This window comes from Sapajus apella, unplaced genomic scaffold (genome assembly GCF_009761245.1).
Source record: "Sapajus apella isolate SASKATOON/1434 unplaced genomic scaffold, GSC_monkey_1.0 scaffold52, whole genome shotgun sequence".
Lineage (NCBI taxonomy): Eukaryota > Metazoa > Chordata > Mammalia > Primates > Cebidae > Sapajus > Sapajus apella.
This window is the reverse complement of record NW_022436992.1, coordinates 10800202-10813569: the sequence shown is the minus strand read 5'-3', so window position 1 is coordinate 10813569 and position 13368 is coordinate 10800202. Positions and strand designations below refer to the sequence as shown.

Genomic DNA, 13368 nt, shown 5'->3' with positions numbered 1-13368 from the left:
CTTGGGATGGCAAACTTCTAGGCGCCAATTGGAAATTGCCCACTTCCCCCCATTCCATGTCCTCTGCTTAGTCTTTGAGTCAAGCGGGGAGGCACTGGCCACACATGCGCATGCACGCATGCACACACACACACACACACCACACACACACACACACACACACACACACACACACACACACATACACACACGTGCACCTGCGCCTTATGCCTGGTCCATGTCTGTGTCATAGTAAACATAGTAGTTGGTGGACAGCAGACCCAAGTCTTCCTTGGTCCCTCACAGGCAGAGGAAGACAGAGATCATGCTCAAGCCGGGCCGCACCAGCCTGAGCTGCTGCTTCACACTTGCCAAGGGGAGTGGTTGATGCCTGTGTGGACTGAGGCCAGAGACGGCCACTCCCTGCTCCCAGAATAAGGATATAAAGAAAATATTTTTGTGCAGCTGTACAATGTATTTGTTTTAAGCTAGGTGTTATTACAAGAGTCAAAAAGTGTTTACATTTATAAAGAGAAAAGTTAAAGTAAACCAAGGTTAATTTATTCTTGAGGAAAGAAAAATATATATGTGTATTTTTAAAAATAGAGGCAGGGTTTCACCATGTTGGCCAGGATGGTCTTGATCTCCTGACCCCGTGATCTGCCTGCCTCCGCCTCCCAAAGCAGTGGGATTACAGACATAAGCCACTGAGCCCGGCCGGAAAGAAAAAGATTTCTTTTCTTTTTTTTTTTTTCTTTTTCTTTTTGTAGAGATGGGGTTTCAGTATATTGGCCAGGCTGGTCTTGAACTCCTAGACTTGTGATCTGCCCGCCTCGGCCTCCCAAGTGCTGAGATTACAGGCTTGAGCCGCTTCTTTATAAAATTAGTGCTGCCTAAGTGTACGGCGTCACGGTCTCTCCCCACTCACTGATGCCCTCAGACCCACTCCCTGTCCTGTACGCTGCATGCCTGGGAAAGGCCCTATACTGCTGTGCCGTCTTTTATCTTTTACACCAGATTTTACTACCCCTTTTCTGTTTTTTTTTTTATTTTTTTTTTTATCTGTCGCCCAGCCTGGAGTTCAGTGGCGTGCTCTCTGCTTGCTGCAACCTCTGCCTCCTGTATTCAAGCGATTCTCATGCCTCAGCCTCCTGAGTAGCTGGGATTACAGGCGCGTGCCACCATGCCTGGCTAATTTTTGTATTTTTGATAGAGACAGGGTTTCACCATGTTTACCAGGCTGGTCTCGAACTCACCACCTGAGGTGATCTGCCTGCCGTGGCCTCCCAAAGTGCTGGGATTACAGGCGTGAGCCACTGCGCCCAGCCACCTTTTCTGTGTTTAGATACACAAACACCACTGAGTCACAGTCACCTGCAGTAGTATTCAGTACAGTAGCATGCTGTGCAGGCTTGTAGCCTAGGAGCAATAGGCCATACCATACAGCCTAGGTGTGTATACCATCTAGGTCTGTGTAGCTACACTCTATGAAGTTCACACAATGAAATTGCCCAATGATGCGTTTCTGAGACGTTGTCTCAGTTGCTAAGTGATGCTTGACTGTATTTGAAATGTCTGAAATGTCTAGAATAGACAAGTTCAGAGATAGTAGATTAGTGGTTGCCTAGGGCTGGGGGAGATGGGCAAAATGTGGAATGATTTTCAAAGGATATGGGGTTTCCTTTGGGGCTGATGAAAGCATTCTAAAATTAACTGTGGTGATAGATGCGCAACTCTGAACATACAGCCAATGAATTGTCCAATTTTATTTTGAGACAAAGTTTTGCTCTGTTGCCCAGGCTGGAGTGCAGTGGTGCCATCTCGGCTCACTGCAACCTCCACCTCCTGGGTTCAAGCAGTTCTCCTGCCTCAGCCTCCTGAGTAGCTGGGATTACAGGGACACACTACCACGCCTGGCTAATTTTTATATTTTTAGTAGAAACAGCATTTCACCATGTTGGCCAGGCTGGTCTCAAACTCCTAACCTAAGGTGATCTACCTGCCTTGGCCTCCCAAAGTGCTAGGATTACAGGTGTGAGCCACTGTGCCCAGCCTGAATTGTATGTTTTAAATTTGGGGCAGAGTCTTACTCTGTTGACCAGGCTGGAGTGCAGTGGCACAATCATAGCTCACTCCACCCTTGAACTCCTGGGCTCAAGTGATCCTCCTGCCTCAGCCTCCTGAGTAGCTAGGACTACAGGCCTACAGTGCCACCATGCCTAATTTTTTTTTTTTTTTTAGATTTTTCTGGAGGCGGGGTCTTGCTATGTTGCCCAGGCTGGTCCTGAACTCCTGGCCTCAAGCCGTCTTCCTGCCTCAGCCTCTCAAAGCGTTCGGATTACAGGCAAGAGCTGCTGTGCCCAGCTGAACTGTGTACTTTAAATGGGTGAAGTATAACTTTAAATGGCTGAAGAATATCTCCATAAAGCTGTTACAAAAAAATCGTGGTGCTAGATACTATGGAAAGAATCCAAAAGATGCTTCCTCACATCTTGGCAATTACAAGTCAAGTGGGTGATAGAAGCATAAGCGGAATGTCTTCCAGGTGGCAAATTCATTTAAATCAACTGTAAAAATGATTACCCGCTTCACAACTCCGTCATGGACACTGACTGGCCTATGTACATTTGAGACGGGAAGCTGGGCTCAGGTTTTCTAAGGGTGTCAAGCATGCCTTATATCCTGCTTGGCAAGAAGCAGTCCTCCTTTGCGTTATCTGCAAAAGTCTAACACAGGGTTTGGGGGGTGAAACAGTGATTTGATTCAACAAAAGGACTAAAGGAACACTCAGAAAAGGTCTTGCAACTGCAATTTTATTTTCTTTTGTGAAAATAAACAACTGGGAGTTTAAACTGCTCCAAAAACCATAAAAACAAAAAGAAATACACACAGAAGCGTGTGAGGTGATGGGGAAGGGAACAGGGTCTCTAGAACTTTGGCAGATTGTGCTGGCATGGACCCAGGTGACAGGAGCCAGACCATGGGGCCAGTCCTGCCTGCCACTGTGGGACCGTGAGGGGATGATCGCCACTGGAAAGGAGGGGGAGAACACAAATTTCTTCGCTGAGGAAGTGGCAGGCACCTTGAGTCCCTTTAAATGTGGGGGTGGGGGGAAACCATTTCAGAGGACCGCTTTCTCCACTGAAAGCTGGGGCTAGCGGGTTCAGGCCCACTGAGGGAGGGAATGCTGGTGGCAGCAAATCAGGCCAAGATGTCTTCTCACATGGTGACAGCCTCACACTGGGCAGAGGACAGAGGACGAAGAACCCATGGTATTGGGCAGATGATGAAAACTTGGGCTGGGTCACAGGAAATATCGCAATGGCAGAGATGCAGATGGAGTTGGGGAAGCTGGGAAGCTGGGGCGGGTGGAAGAGAGAGGAGGCAGAAAATTGGAGAGAGGTAGAGAGAGGCGCCCTCTGCCCAGGTCCATCCGCCACAGCACCAAGGGATGAACAGCATGCTACTTTTCAGTTCTCTTTCTTATAAAGATTTTTTTTTGTTATTTTGTTTTGTTTTTTAAAAAAGCCTTAAGATCAGCTACTGGTTACATCTACAAACTGTAAAGTGCTGTTGTTACCAGCCACTTTACAGAACAGTCCAGAGTGGTCAAATATTGACCAATAAAGTCTCCTTTTTCTTTTTCTTCTGAATTATCACTACTCGATGAGTCACGTGACAGCCTGCAGGGGCCAGGGGGCAGCTTAGTGGGCAGACTTGGTGACCAGGGAAAGAGGCTGGGCCTGTAGCACCGGGAGGGCCTGGTGGGCATGGAGCGTGGCGGGGAAGGATGGGGGAGAGGCCAGCAGAGCTGTGGGCATGGACCCAAGGGGGAGGGGCCGGGATAGGAGGGGAGGCTGGCTGCCCATCTGCCCAGAGGAGGAGGCTGCAGCCTTAGCGGACAGGAAGGCAGCGGAGTGGAGAGCCAGATGGGCCCGGGTTTCTGGCTTGGTGGTGAGGGAGAGGGGCTGGGCTTGCTCCGAATGGGTGGCAGCAGGGGCGGCCGGTGAGGCCAAAGCTGCAGAGGGGGTGGCCGGAGAGTCCAGCATGCTGCCGTGGGAGGAGGCAGGGCTGTCACAGGGCTTCTCAGGAGGCAGGTACTGAACACATGGCTTCTTGCTCTTGGAGGCCAGAGCACCTAGGGGGTAAACACAAGAAAGAGTGAGCAGCTATAGCTCTGGGAGAGGCTGAGGAACAGCCCTGGCGATACACGTGCTTTGGAGACACAGGGATGCCTTTGGCGAGGGCCTGACATTACTTCTAAGGCTTTCAAGACTAGGAAACTGCATTCACAAATAGCCAGCACACAGAGAAGGGGTAACGCCCACACTGACAAAGACCCATCCAGCATCTGATCGGAGGGAAGACAGCCCAGTGTCTCACATGGCCACCCTCCTTTCCTAAAGCTCATAACTTTTGGGATGAATCTCCAGTTTGCTTTGAAATCTTTGGCTTACGGTATGAATGCAGTCAGAGAGAGCGCATGCCTGATGGTGGGTTGTGCGGCATGCACAGGTCCCACTCATGTGCACTCTTATGTATAATGGAAGGAAGGAAGAAGGGAGGGACGGAGGGAGGGAGAGAGGGAGGGAGGGAAGGAGGGAGGAAGGGAAGGAGGGAGGGAGGGAGGGAAGGAGAAAGGGAGGGAGAAAGGGAGGGGAGGAGGGAGGGAAGGAGGGAGGGAAGGAAGGAGGGAGGGAAGGAAGGAGGGAGGGAAGGAGAAAGGGAGGGAGAAAGGGAGGGAAGGAGGGAGGGAAGGAGGGAGGGAGGGGAGGAGGGAGGGAAGGAGGGAGGGAGGGAAGGAGGGAGGGAGGGAAGGAGGGAGGGAGGGAAGGAGGGAGGGAGGGAAGGAGGGAGGGAGAAAGGGAAGGAGGAAGGGAGGAAAGGAGAAAGGGAGGGAAGAAGAAAGGGAGGAAGGGAAGGAGGAAGGAAGGGAGGGAAGGAGAAAGGGAGGGAGGAGAAAGATTGAAAGCACTTTATGTTGTACAAGCAGCTATACACTTGTCCTGGAGTAAGCATGAGATGGGGGCATGACATAAACATTAAAACTCGTCACAGTGTGAGCATCTTTCTGTGTTAGGCGTGATTCTGGTATAAAGAGCTTTAGTACATATTTTTGACACAGAGTGCCTCCTAAACCCAAGCAAACTATTTTTTCTGGTGTTCAATCAAAGAAACATCAAAGGAACCCCTGACTCTTCTGGGTCCACTGGCAGGTGGGATGTCATTGGCTCACATGGCGCCTTCCTAAGGGTATTTCAACGACAATTTCAACCACATTCCATTAACCCTCAGGTGGGATGATTCGCTTTTCAACGGAATTACAAAGTGCCTAGGCTTTGAAGTGACAAAATCCTGGAATCAAATCCTACCACCAGCACTAAAGCAGAGTGACTGGGAAAATGCCTTAATGTCTCGGGAGCCTCTTAAGTGGCCATCTCTAGAAAGGGGTAATAACAAGACCCAGACTCGAATACTGAGGCAGAAGCCCTGGCCCGTCAGGGACCCAGAGACAGCACAGGCGGGCGTGGCTGTGGTGGGCGGAAAAGCAGGGCAAGAGGGCAGTGCCCCTGGACGCACCCTCTGCCTCCTGGACTTGCTGCTGTGACTGTGTCTGGGACAGCTGCTTTTCTCTCTTCCTCTTCTTTTTCTTACCCTGTAAAATATGGCCAAAGGAAGAGGTAAGCTGGGAGAGAAGAATGCTGGCTTCTCAGGGGCTCCCAGATCACGGAGAGGACAGGACGTTGCCCTTACTGCTCTTGATCCCTCAGGGAAGGTGTGGAGAGACAGACGACTCAGACCCCCGAGGGAGCCAGGAGGAGGAAGAGGGAGCCCTTCCTCCCCAAACAAATGCGTTTCCCCTCCATGTTGGTACCCAGGCCTTCTTGGAAGGCCTCTTCCCTCCACTGCTCTTCAGACTCTGTTTGTCCATTTCCCTCCCTGGAACAACAGTGCTTCCTGATCTTCTCTGAGGGGTCCCAGGTCCCTCTGAAAGTCTGATGCAGCTGTGGATCCTCTTACCAGAAAAAAAGCATGCATGCCAAAATCGGCCTGGTTTCCGCAAGTTTAAGGACACGCCCCCTGAGGCTCACGCACTGGTCTCTGAGCCCTGGGTTAGGAGTGGCTAGGGACACTCTTTCCGCCACAGCTAGCCCTGCGCCCTGTGTTATGAAATTGAGGGCAGAGTCCAGTTCAAACGGAAATACAAAAACTTAAGTCCGTCCTCAGGACCTCTTGTTGACCTCCTGAGAATTAAAATGCATTCCTTATTTCCAGAGAAGTATGGGCTTCTCCCTGGTCTTGAGTCCTCCACAGGCCGGGTGCAGTGGCTCATGCCTGCAATACCAGCACTTTGGGAGGCCGAGGTAGGCGGATCACCTGAGGTCAGGAGACCAGCCTGACTAACATGGAGACACCCCCTTTACTACTAAAAATACAAAAAATTAGCTGGGCATGCTGGTGCATCCCTGTAATCCCAGCTACTTGGGAGGCTGAGGCAGGAGAATCGCTTGAACCTGGGAAGCGGGGTTGCAGTGAGCCGAGATCGCGCCATTGCACTCCACAATGGGCAACAAGACGCGCAACTCCATCTCAAAAAAAAAAAAGAGTCCTCTATACATGCAGTCGCTTTCCTTCTTACTTCCTCCTCTTGCAGAGGCTGCTCCTGGGTCTGAGTGTCCCCTGCCCAGAGCGTGCACTTACATAGTTGTCCCGGGCCGACCAGGTCGGGTAGAGCTGCGAGTGAAGCTGCCGCTCCTTCCGAGCCAGCTCGTAGTACTTGGCCTGTTCTTCCCGAGACAGGTTGTGCCACTGGGGGAGAGAGGGTCAGAGGGACAAGGGGCCGTCAATGCAGGGATGCTGCCCCATGGCCTGGAGGATGAGGGCGGGTCTTACCTTTCTTCCCAGGATCTGGTTAATGGCTGCACTTTCCTTCAGGGTGCACTCAGCCACCACCTTGGCCCTCATCTCCTTCATATACAACATGAAGGCATTCAGAGGCTTCTTCACGTGGGGCTTCTTTTCCTCCTCCTTTTTCACGGTGACTGGTGATTTCCTGGGAAGGCACGTGTTGTAGGTTAGCATGTGTCAGGTGTCACGCAACTGATCAGTCTGTGCCTGTCACTGAGATGCAGCTGATTGTCTCTGGGGAAGGGCGGGCTGCCTGGGTGCTTATTCAAGTAGCCCAAGCTGCGTTCAGCACCTGAGCACCTTCCTCCGGTAGCTTCCCACCTCTGAACAATCTCCAAGCCAGACTCTTTGAAAATCTACTCTCTAACTTCCAGACAGAGGAGCAGAGAGTGGTGGGGGCGCTGAGATGAGTTCTCCCTGGAGCTGGTCACGGTGACAGGACAGTGTGGGATGCTCTGGGCAGAACCAACGGGGGTCTCCTGGGTTCTCCTGGGAGCACTAACTTTGGCTTCCTGCCATCTTTATGGCACACGGGCAAGGTAAGGGCCCTGGTGCTCCGCTCAGCTCAGCCACCAGCCCACCATGAATCCTTAAAAAAACAGTCTCCTTTCTGGGCCTCACCTTTTCATATGTCTTATGGTGGGGAGGAGGGGAAGCTAAAAGCTTTCTCAGATTCTTTTCCAGCCTTTGACACCTGAGAGTAAAACTTTCTTTAATGGTAGAGAAAATGCACCATGTCCCTGCAAGGACAGGGACCGAGAAGGTCAGAAGGGGTAAGTCCCAAGGGAGAGGGAGGGCCTGGCTGGGGAGGCTGTGCTGCCTGCTGAGTGACACTGAGGGAGAATAGTAAACGGCATTTGCTGTTCAGAGTGTGGCCACCTCTCACCACAGCCCACACCCTCCCACCCGCAATCCAGGCTGCCGCCTACTTACGCGCTCACCGCAGGGCTCAGGCTGGGGGGTGCCGGTTCCTGCTTGACGATGGGGGAGACGATGGCGGGGTGGGGGATCCCTGAGGTGGGCAGGCCAGGGTGGGCAGGAGCCACCATGTGAGGTGAGAACCGACTGGAGACCAGGCTGTGCACCGGAAAGAAACGAATGACAACGGCGGGGTTCAGGCTGCATGCCTGCCTCCCGGCAGAGGACACGGTGAGGACATGGTGCTGTTCTGTCTGGGGGACACATGCCTGCCGCCCGGCAGAGGACACGGTGAGGATACGGTGCTGCTCTGTCTGGGGGGCACAGGCATGTTAGTGGGGCAGCGTCTGGGGACTAGAAGACTATTTGTTGTCTTCTAGAGAACCAGGTTTGGGGGATGCCTAATGACTCCTCCCTCTCCCCACAAACACCCAGGCTGCCTCTCTGGTGCTGGAAGTAGGTGGGATGAAACACACAAAAGGGGCGGAGGGTCAGAAGCAGGGCACACTGGGGGAAAAGAAGGGCGTAGGCTGCAGGCTGCATTTCCTGTCCACAGAGGTTCCACTGTCAGGCAGAGCTGATCCCTGAGACACAAATCCCCTTTACTGACTCCTCTCCTGACATTGTTTCAGGAAAAATTCATCTTCTCCCAGTCTCTGGCTTTAGTGTGATAGACAGTTCTCGACTTAGGATTTTTTGATTTTACAATGGTGCAAAAATGGTATGAATTCAGTATTCTCCTTGACTTAGATGGGGGTTATGTCCGAATAAACCCATCATATATTGCAGATATCTTAAGGTGAAAGTTGCGTTTTCTATGTACTATGGGTTTATCAGGATGTGGTTCTATTCTAAGTTGGGGAGCACCTGTCTTCAAAATGCTTCCGCACCAGAGCCAATGGCAGGAGGCGGAGTGCTAGGGCTTTGAAATCCTTCTCTTAGAGAAATAGGGACCAGTGATCCTGTGGTCTCTGTTCTGACCTGGGGTGGGGAGCACGGGACATGAGAAGGTGCTTGATCAAAGCAAGGTGGGGGAAGGGGGAGCCCTGTGCCTGCTCATTAACTGGCAAGAGCTGTTTCGTGGTGAGAAACGGCGCTGTCGCTAAGACAGACACGTGCACAGCCGCAGCTCCAGCGCTCACCTGGACATCGAGGCATTCATGGCGAGGGCAGGGTAAGGGTGCCGGAAGCCACCAGGAGGAAGAGAGTACATGGGCTGGCCTTGCCTGTGAGGGTGAGGAAATCCGGTCAGCACATTGGGAAAGCTCGGGGCAGGGGAGGAGACGGGCTTGGGAAGAGGGGATGGGAAATACGGGAAGGAAGTGGGAAGGTAGAGCTGGGCCCAAGCGCCCAGGCGGGAGCAGGGAGGCGAGTCCTGGGCTTGCCTCTGAGGGGCTCCACTGTGCAATGTGCAGGGCACAGAGGCAGAGCTCAGCATGAGGAGGGGGCAGGGGAAGAGAGGCCATGGGCTCCTTACTGTGGGACGAGCCAGCCGAGGGGGTGGGCGATTTGTCCAACAGCTCCAGGAGACAGTGGGTAATATGGTGACAGCTCGGATGGGTGAGGAGGCCGGGGGATTCCTGCTTCCAAAGAGAGATGTGTCAGACTGTCCCCTAGCCCTGCCTGAGCACCTTAAAGAACATCAAATGGGATCGTCCCGCCCTATGTCCCTGGTGCTCTGGAGCCTGGCAGGAGCCTGTCTCATCATCCTTGCCCTCTGCCACCTCCCTAGCAGCTCTCACCAGTCAGACAAGGACATATTCGGGGTGGCAGGACTAAGGTACCCCCTTCTCTAGCCACCCGGATCCCATCTCTGTGGGCAAGAGTACCTTCCAGCTGGCTGTGACACAGGAGCCAGCGCCCTGGAAGAGAGGGACAGGACCCATAAGATCAATGACAAGAGTCATTAGTGAACTAAGTCTCTGGAAAGCCTGCCTCATTCATGGAGAAATAAATTTTGGATTCCTCCTCCACGTGTCTTCCTATTATCTGTAACTTGTAGTGACTGTTATTTCTCCAAAGAGCGGCTCCAAAAATGCTTTGCCTTCCCCTGGCAACACTGTAGGAATGTTGTGAAGACAGTGGCTCCCAGAATGGACTGGTCTGGTGGGCAGGTTAAAAAAAAAAGAAGCCAGCTCAGGTTGGGCGCAGTGGCACACACCTGTAATCCCAGCACTTAGGTGAGTTGATTGCTTGAGCCCAGGAGTTTGAGACCAGCCTGGGCAACATGGAAAAACCCCATCTCTACTAAAAATACAAAAATTAGCTGGGCAAAGGCATGGTGGTACGCGCCTGTGGTCCGAGTGACTCGGGAGGCTGAGGTAGGAGGACTGCTTGAGCCTGGGAGGCCGAGGTTGCAGTGAGCTGAGATCACACTACTGTACTCCTGTGCGGGCGACACAGGAGTGTAATGAATAAATAAATGAATAAATAATAAATGAATAAATGCCAGTTTGGTCTCACTGCTTTATGGTTGCACTTATATGTCTGCTTAGAGTGATGAATCTATTTTAAAATGTTCAGTTTAAGGCAAATGTGTCTTGGAGTAGGGAAACACAGCCCACAGCTGGGCTCGACTTGGGAAGGGCCACCCCAAACGCGGCCTGTGGAGCCAGGCCCTATGCTTTATTTACCCCATTTAATTCCCTCTGGGTCTAATAATGATCCTATGGTATAGAAAGTACAGGGTAGGCACAGATAAAAAAAAATCGACAAGGCTAAAGTAAGTGGGCAAGGTCCAAAGACTCCTGAGACTCTGAGCCATGATTTGAACCCAGGTTGGCCTGATTCAAGAGCTGTTATGTTCTGGCAAAAGAGAAGCCCGCCCACCCTGCAGCAACACTGCCTGAGCGGCAGGCGACTTACCTGTCTTTGGATCGATCTCTGGGGAAAGGTGAGTGGGTGGGGAGCCCGGGGAGAAGTGGTCATTGCTGTAGGTGATGAGGGGAGTCAGCGGATGCATGTGATGTGGGTGCTGAACGACAGGAACTTTATTAGACTGAAAGAGAGAAAAAAGACCAGAACAGTTGCCAAGGAGACGGAGAGTACCACCAGCTGTTACTTACACAATCAAGTCAGTGCCAGGTGTTTTCCAGGCAACATCCCATTCAGTCCTCAAGACAGTCCCTGAGAGATGACAGCAGTGGACACAGCAGAGAAGGAAGCAGGAGGACTTGAGAAGTGACCACACTCACCTGCCAGCTTCTCCCCCAGGACAACCCTCCACTGCTCCCCTCATGTGCGCTGTGTGGGAAACACGAGAGGCTGCTGAGGGGTGATCTGCGCTGTGTTATCTCACTGAATCTGAAAAGGTTTTGGTTGGAATGCAGTGGCGCAATCTTGGCTCACTGCAACCTCCGCCTCCCAGGTTCAAACAGTTCTGTCTCAGCCTCCCGAGTAGCTGGGATTACAGGCTCTGCCACCACGCCCGGCTAATTTTTGTATTTTTAGTAGAGACAGAGTTTCACCATATCAGCCAGGCTGGTCTTGAACTCCTGACCTCAGGTGATCTGCCTGCCTTGGCCTCCCAAAGTGCTGGGAATACAGGTGTGAGCCCCTGCGCCTGGCCCTGAAAAGGTTTACCACACATTTTCCAAATAAACTTCATAGAAAGAGTCTCTCTCAGGTTCAAGTCTGGGACTGCGAACAGAGCAGAGGGAGAATTGCCCCCATTAGACCTCATACCATGAAGTCCCATATTCAGGCTTTACAGGCACAACCCCGAGGCACTTAAACACCTCTCTCTGTAGCACTTTGCTGATGTAACTACCACATTTTGTCTAAAACACTACGAAATGGAGGGAGCACCATTATTTTATAAAGCTACTGAGAAAGAAAAATGCTGGCACGTCACAGACACATCTTCAGAGACGGGAAAAACCCGTGCATCCTAGAATTGGTAAACTGAATTAACTTTTTGTTTTTACCTAATCTGCCTTATCCATAAGGCTTTTTAGTATAAAAACATCTACACATCATTGAACCCCGCACAACAAACACAGCACTAGGCATAATGTCTAGTCCTTATAACCCAGAAAAGAAGCTGTGATTACCCCCATTCCAGAGATGAGGAAGCAGCCCAGAAAGATTACGTGACTTAGCCTGGGACACAGTGAGTGAGAGGTAAAGCTGGGATTCATATCAGTTGTTTATAGCTCTAATAAACAAGAATGTTTTCTCTTGTACAACCTGCCTCTCTCAGAACCTTCTCAAAACGTTTCTGTCACAGAGAAAGGACAGACATTATGATATGTTTTTTCATAATAAGATAAATGAGCTACAAGTGGAGATGAGATTTGTTTTTAAAAGAGATTTGTGGCCCGGCACGGTGGCCGATGCCTGTAATCCCAGCACTTTGGGAGGCCGAGGCAGAAGGATCACCTGAGGTCAGGCATTCGAGACCAGCCTGGCCAACATCGTGAAACCCCATCTCTACTAAAAATACAAAAATTAACAGTGCCGTGTGCCTATAATCCCAGCTACCCAGGAGGCTGAGGCAGGAGAATCACTGGAACCTGGAAGGCAGAGGCTGCAGTGAACCGAGATTGCGCCACTGCACTCCAGCTTGGGCAACAGAGCAAGACTCCATCTCTAGAAAAAAAAGAGAGAGATTTGTAAAAAAGATGATTTGGAGGTGACCCAAGGGCTACAACTCCAAATGGCTATCTTCCTGTTTGAATTCTTCATTTCGTAGATTCCACGAGCCTTTCCTTTCCTTTCATGTGGTGCCTATTGGGTACTCAGAATGCAAACTTCAATCCCTACATTTCCTGGATATCCTTGAGCTCACCATAGCAATGTTCCATTTTCAATGTGCAGAGAATTAAACTGTTCATAACCATGACCACCAGATGACGCCAGCACATGGCTGGGCCCTGCTGGTGGCTGGTGGGCTCACTGGATGTTGCATAATGAATTTAAAAATTCCTGTCTTGTTACTGTTTTCACCTGTTCAATTACTGGTTTTTGATGATATCTCCATACACATGAACATACAACACAAATAAAAGTATTAAAAATTATTTTAAGATCAGATTTCCAGGAAGTCAAGCTTTGTCTAAAGGGTGACTTTTAGTATTATAAATGCAATAGAATTACTACCAGAGGAAAACAAATAATCACAATTAAAAAATACATAAACTCTATACTTTTAAAAAAGGCTAAATAAAGGCACACCAAAAAATGTAAACAACAGTTACGTTTCAGTTGTGAAACTGCGTGATTCTGTTTTCATTGTCTCTCTCTCTCCACATTTTCCAACTTCACTTTCACCATGATCCATTACTTAAAAAAAATGCTACTAATAACACAAATTTTCTAAGAAAGAAATGCAAACTCTATCATAACTGTATTACAAAGCATTTAGAAAACATAACTGCACCATCCTAACACTGTCACCATGGTCATTTTGGCACACCGCCTTTAATTAAGACTTTCTATCCATCAGTTTTTTCACTTGTTTGTTTTTTTTTTTTTTTTTTAAAAGGGTTTTCCCTTTTTTCCCACTTGCTGGTGTACAATGGCGATCTTTTGTCACACTGCAACCCCACCTTATCCATTAAT

General features: G+C 50.4%; 1 protein-coding gene across 1 annotated transcript in view; it reads right to left on the bottom strand.

The window, feature by feature from the left end:
• Positions 1-2771: 2771 nt before the first annotated feature.
• TCF7L1 (transcription factor 7 like 1) overlaps positions 2772-13368 on the bottom strand; it is a 181249-nt gene continuing 170652 nt past the window's right edge. The window contains exons 5-12 of the mRNA XM_032243496.1: positions 10672-10804; positions 9284-9386; positions 8949-9032; positions 7822-7965; positions 6874-7033; positions 6682-6789; positions 5560-5635; positions 2772-4117 (exon numbers count right to left, since the gene is read on the bottom strand). Coding sequence (XP_032099387.1) covers positions 3684-4117; positions 5560-5635; positions 6682-6789; positions 6874-7033; positions 7822-7965; positions 8949-9032; positions 9284-9386; positions 10672-10804 — 1242 coding nt within the window. The 3' untranslated portion in view covers positions 2772-3683. The remainder of the gene's footprint in view (positions 4118-5559; positions 5636-6681; positions 6790-6873; positions 7034-7821; positions 7966-8948; positions 9033-9283; positions 9387-10671; positions 10805-13368) is intronic.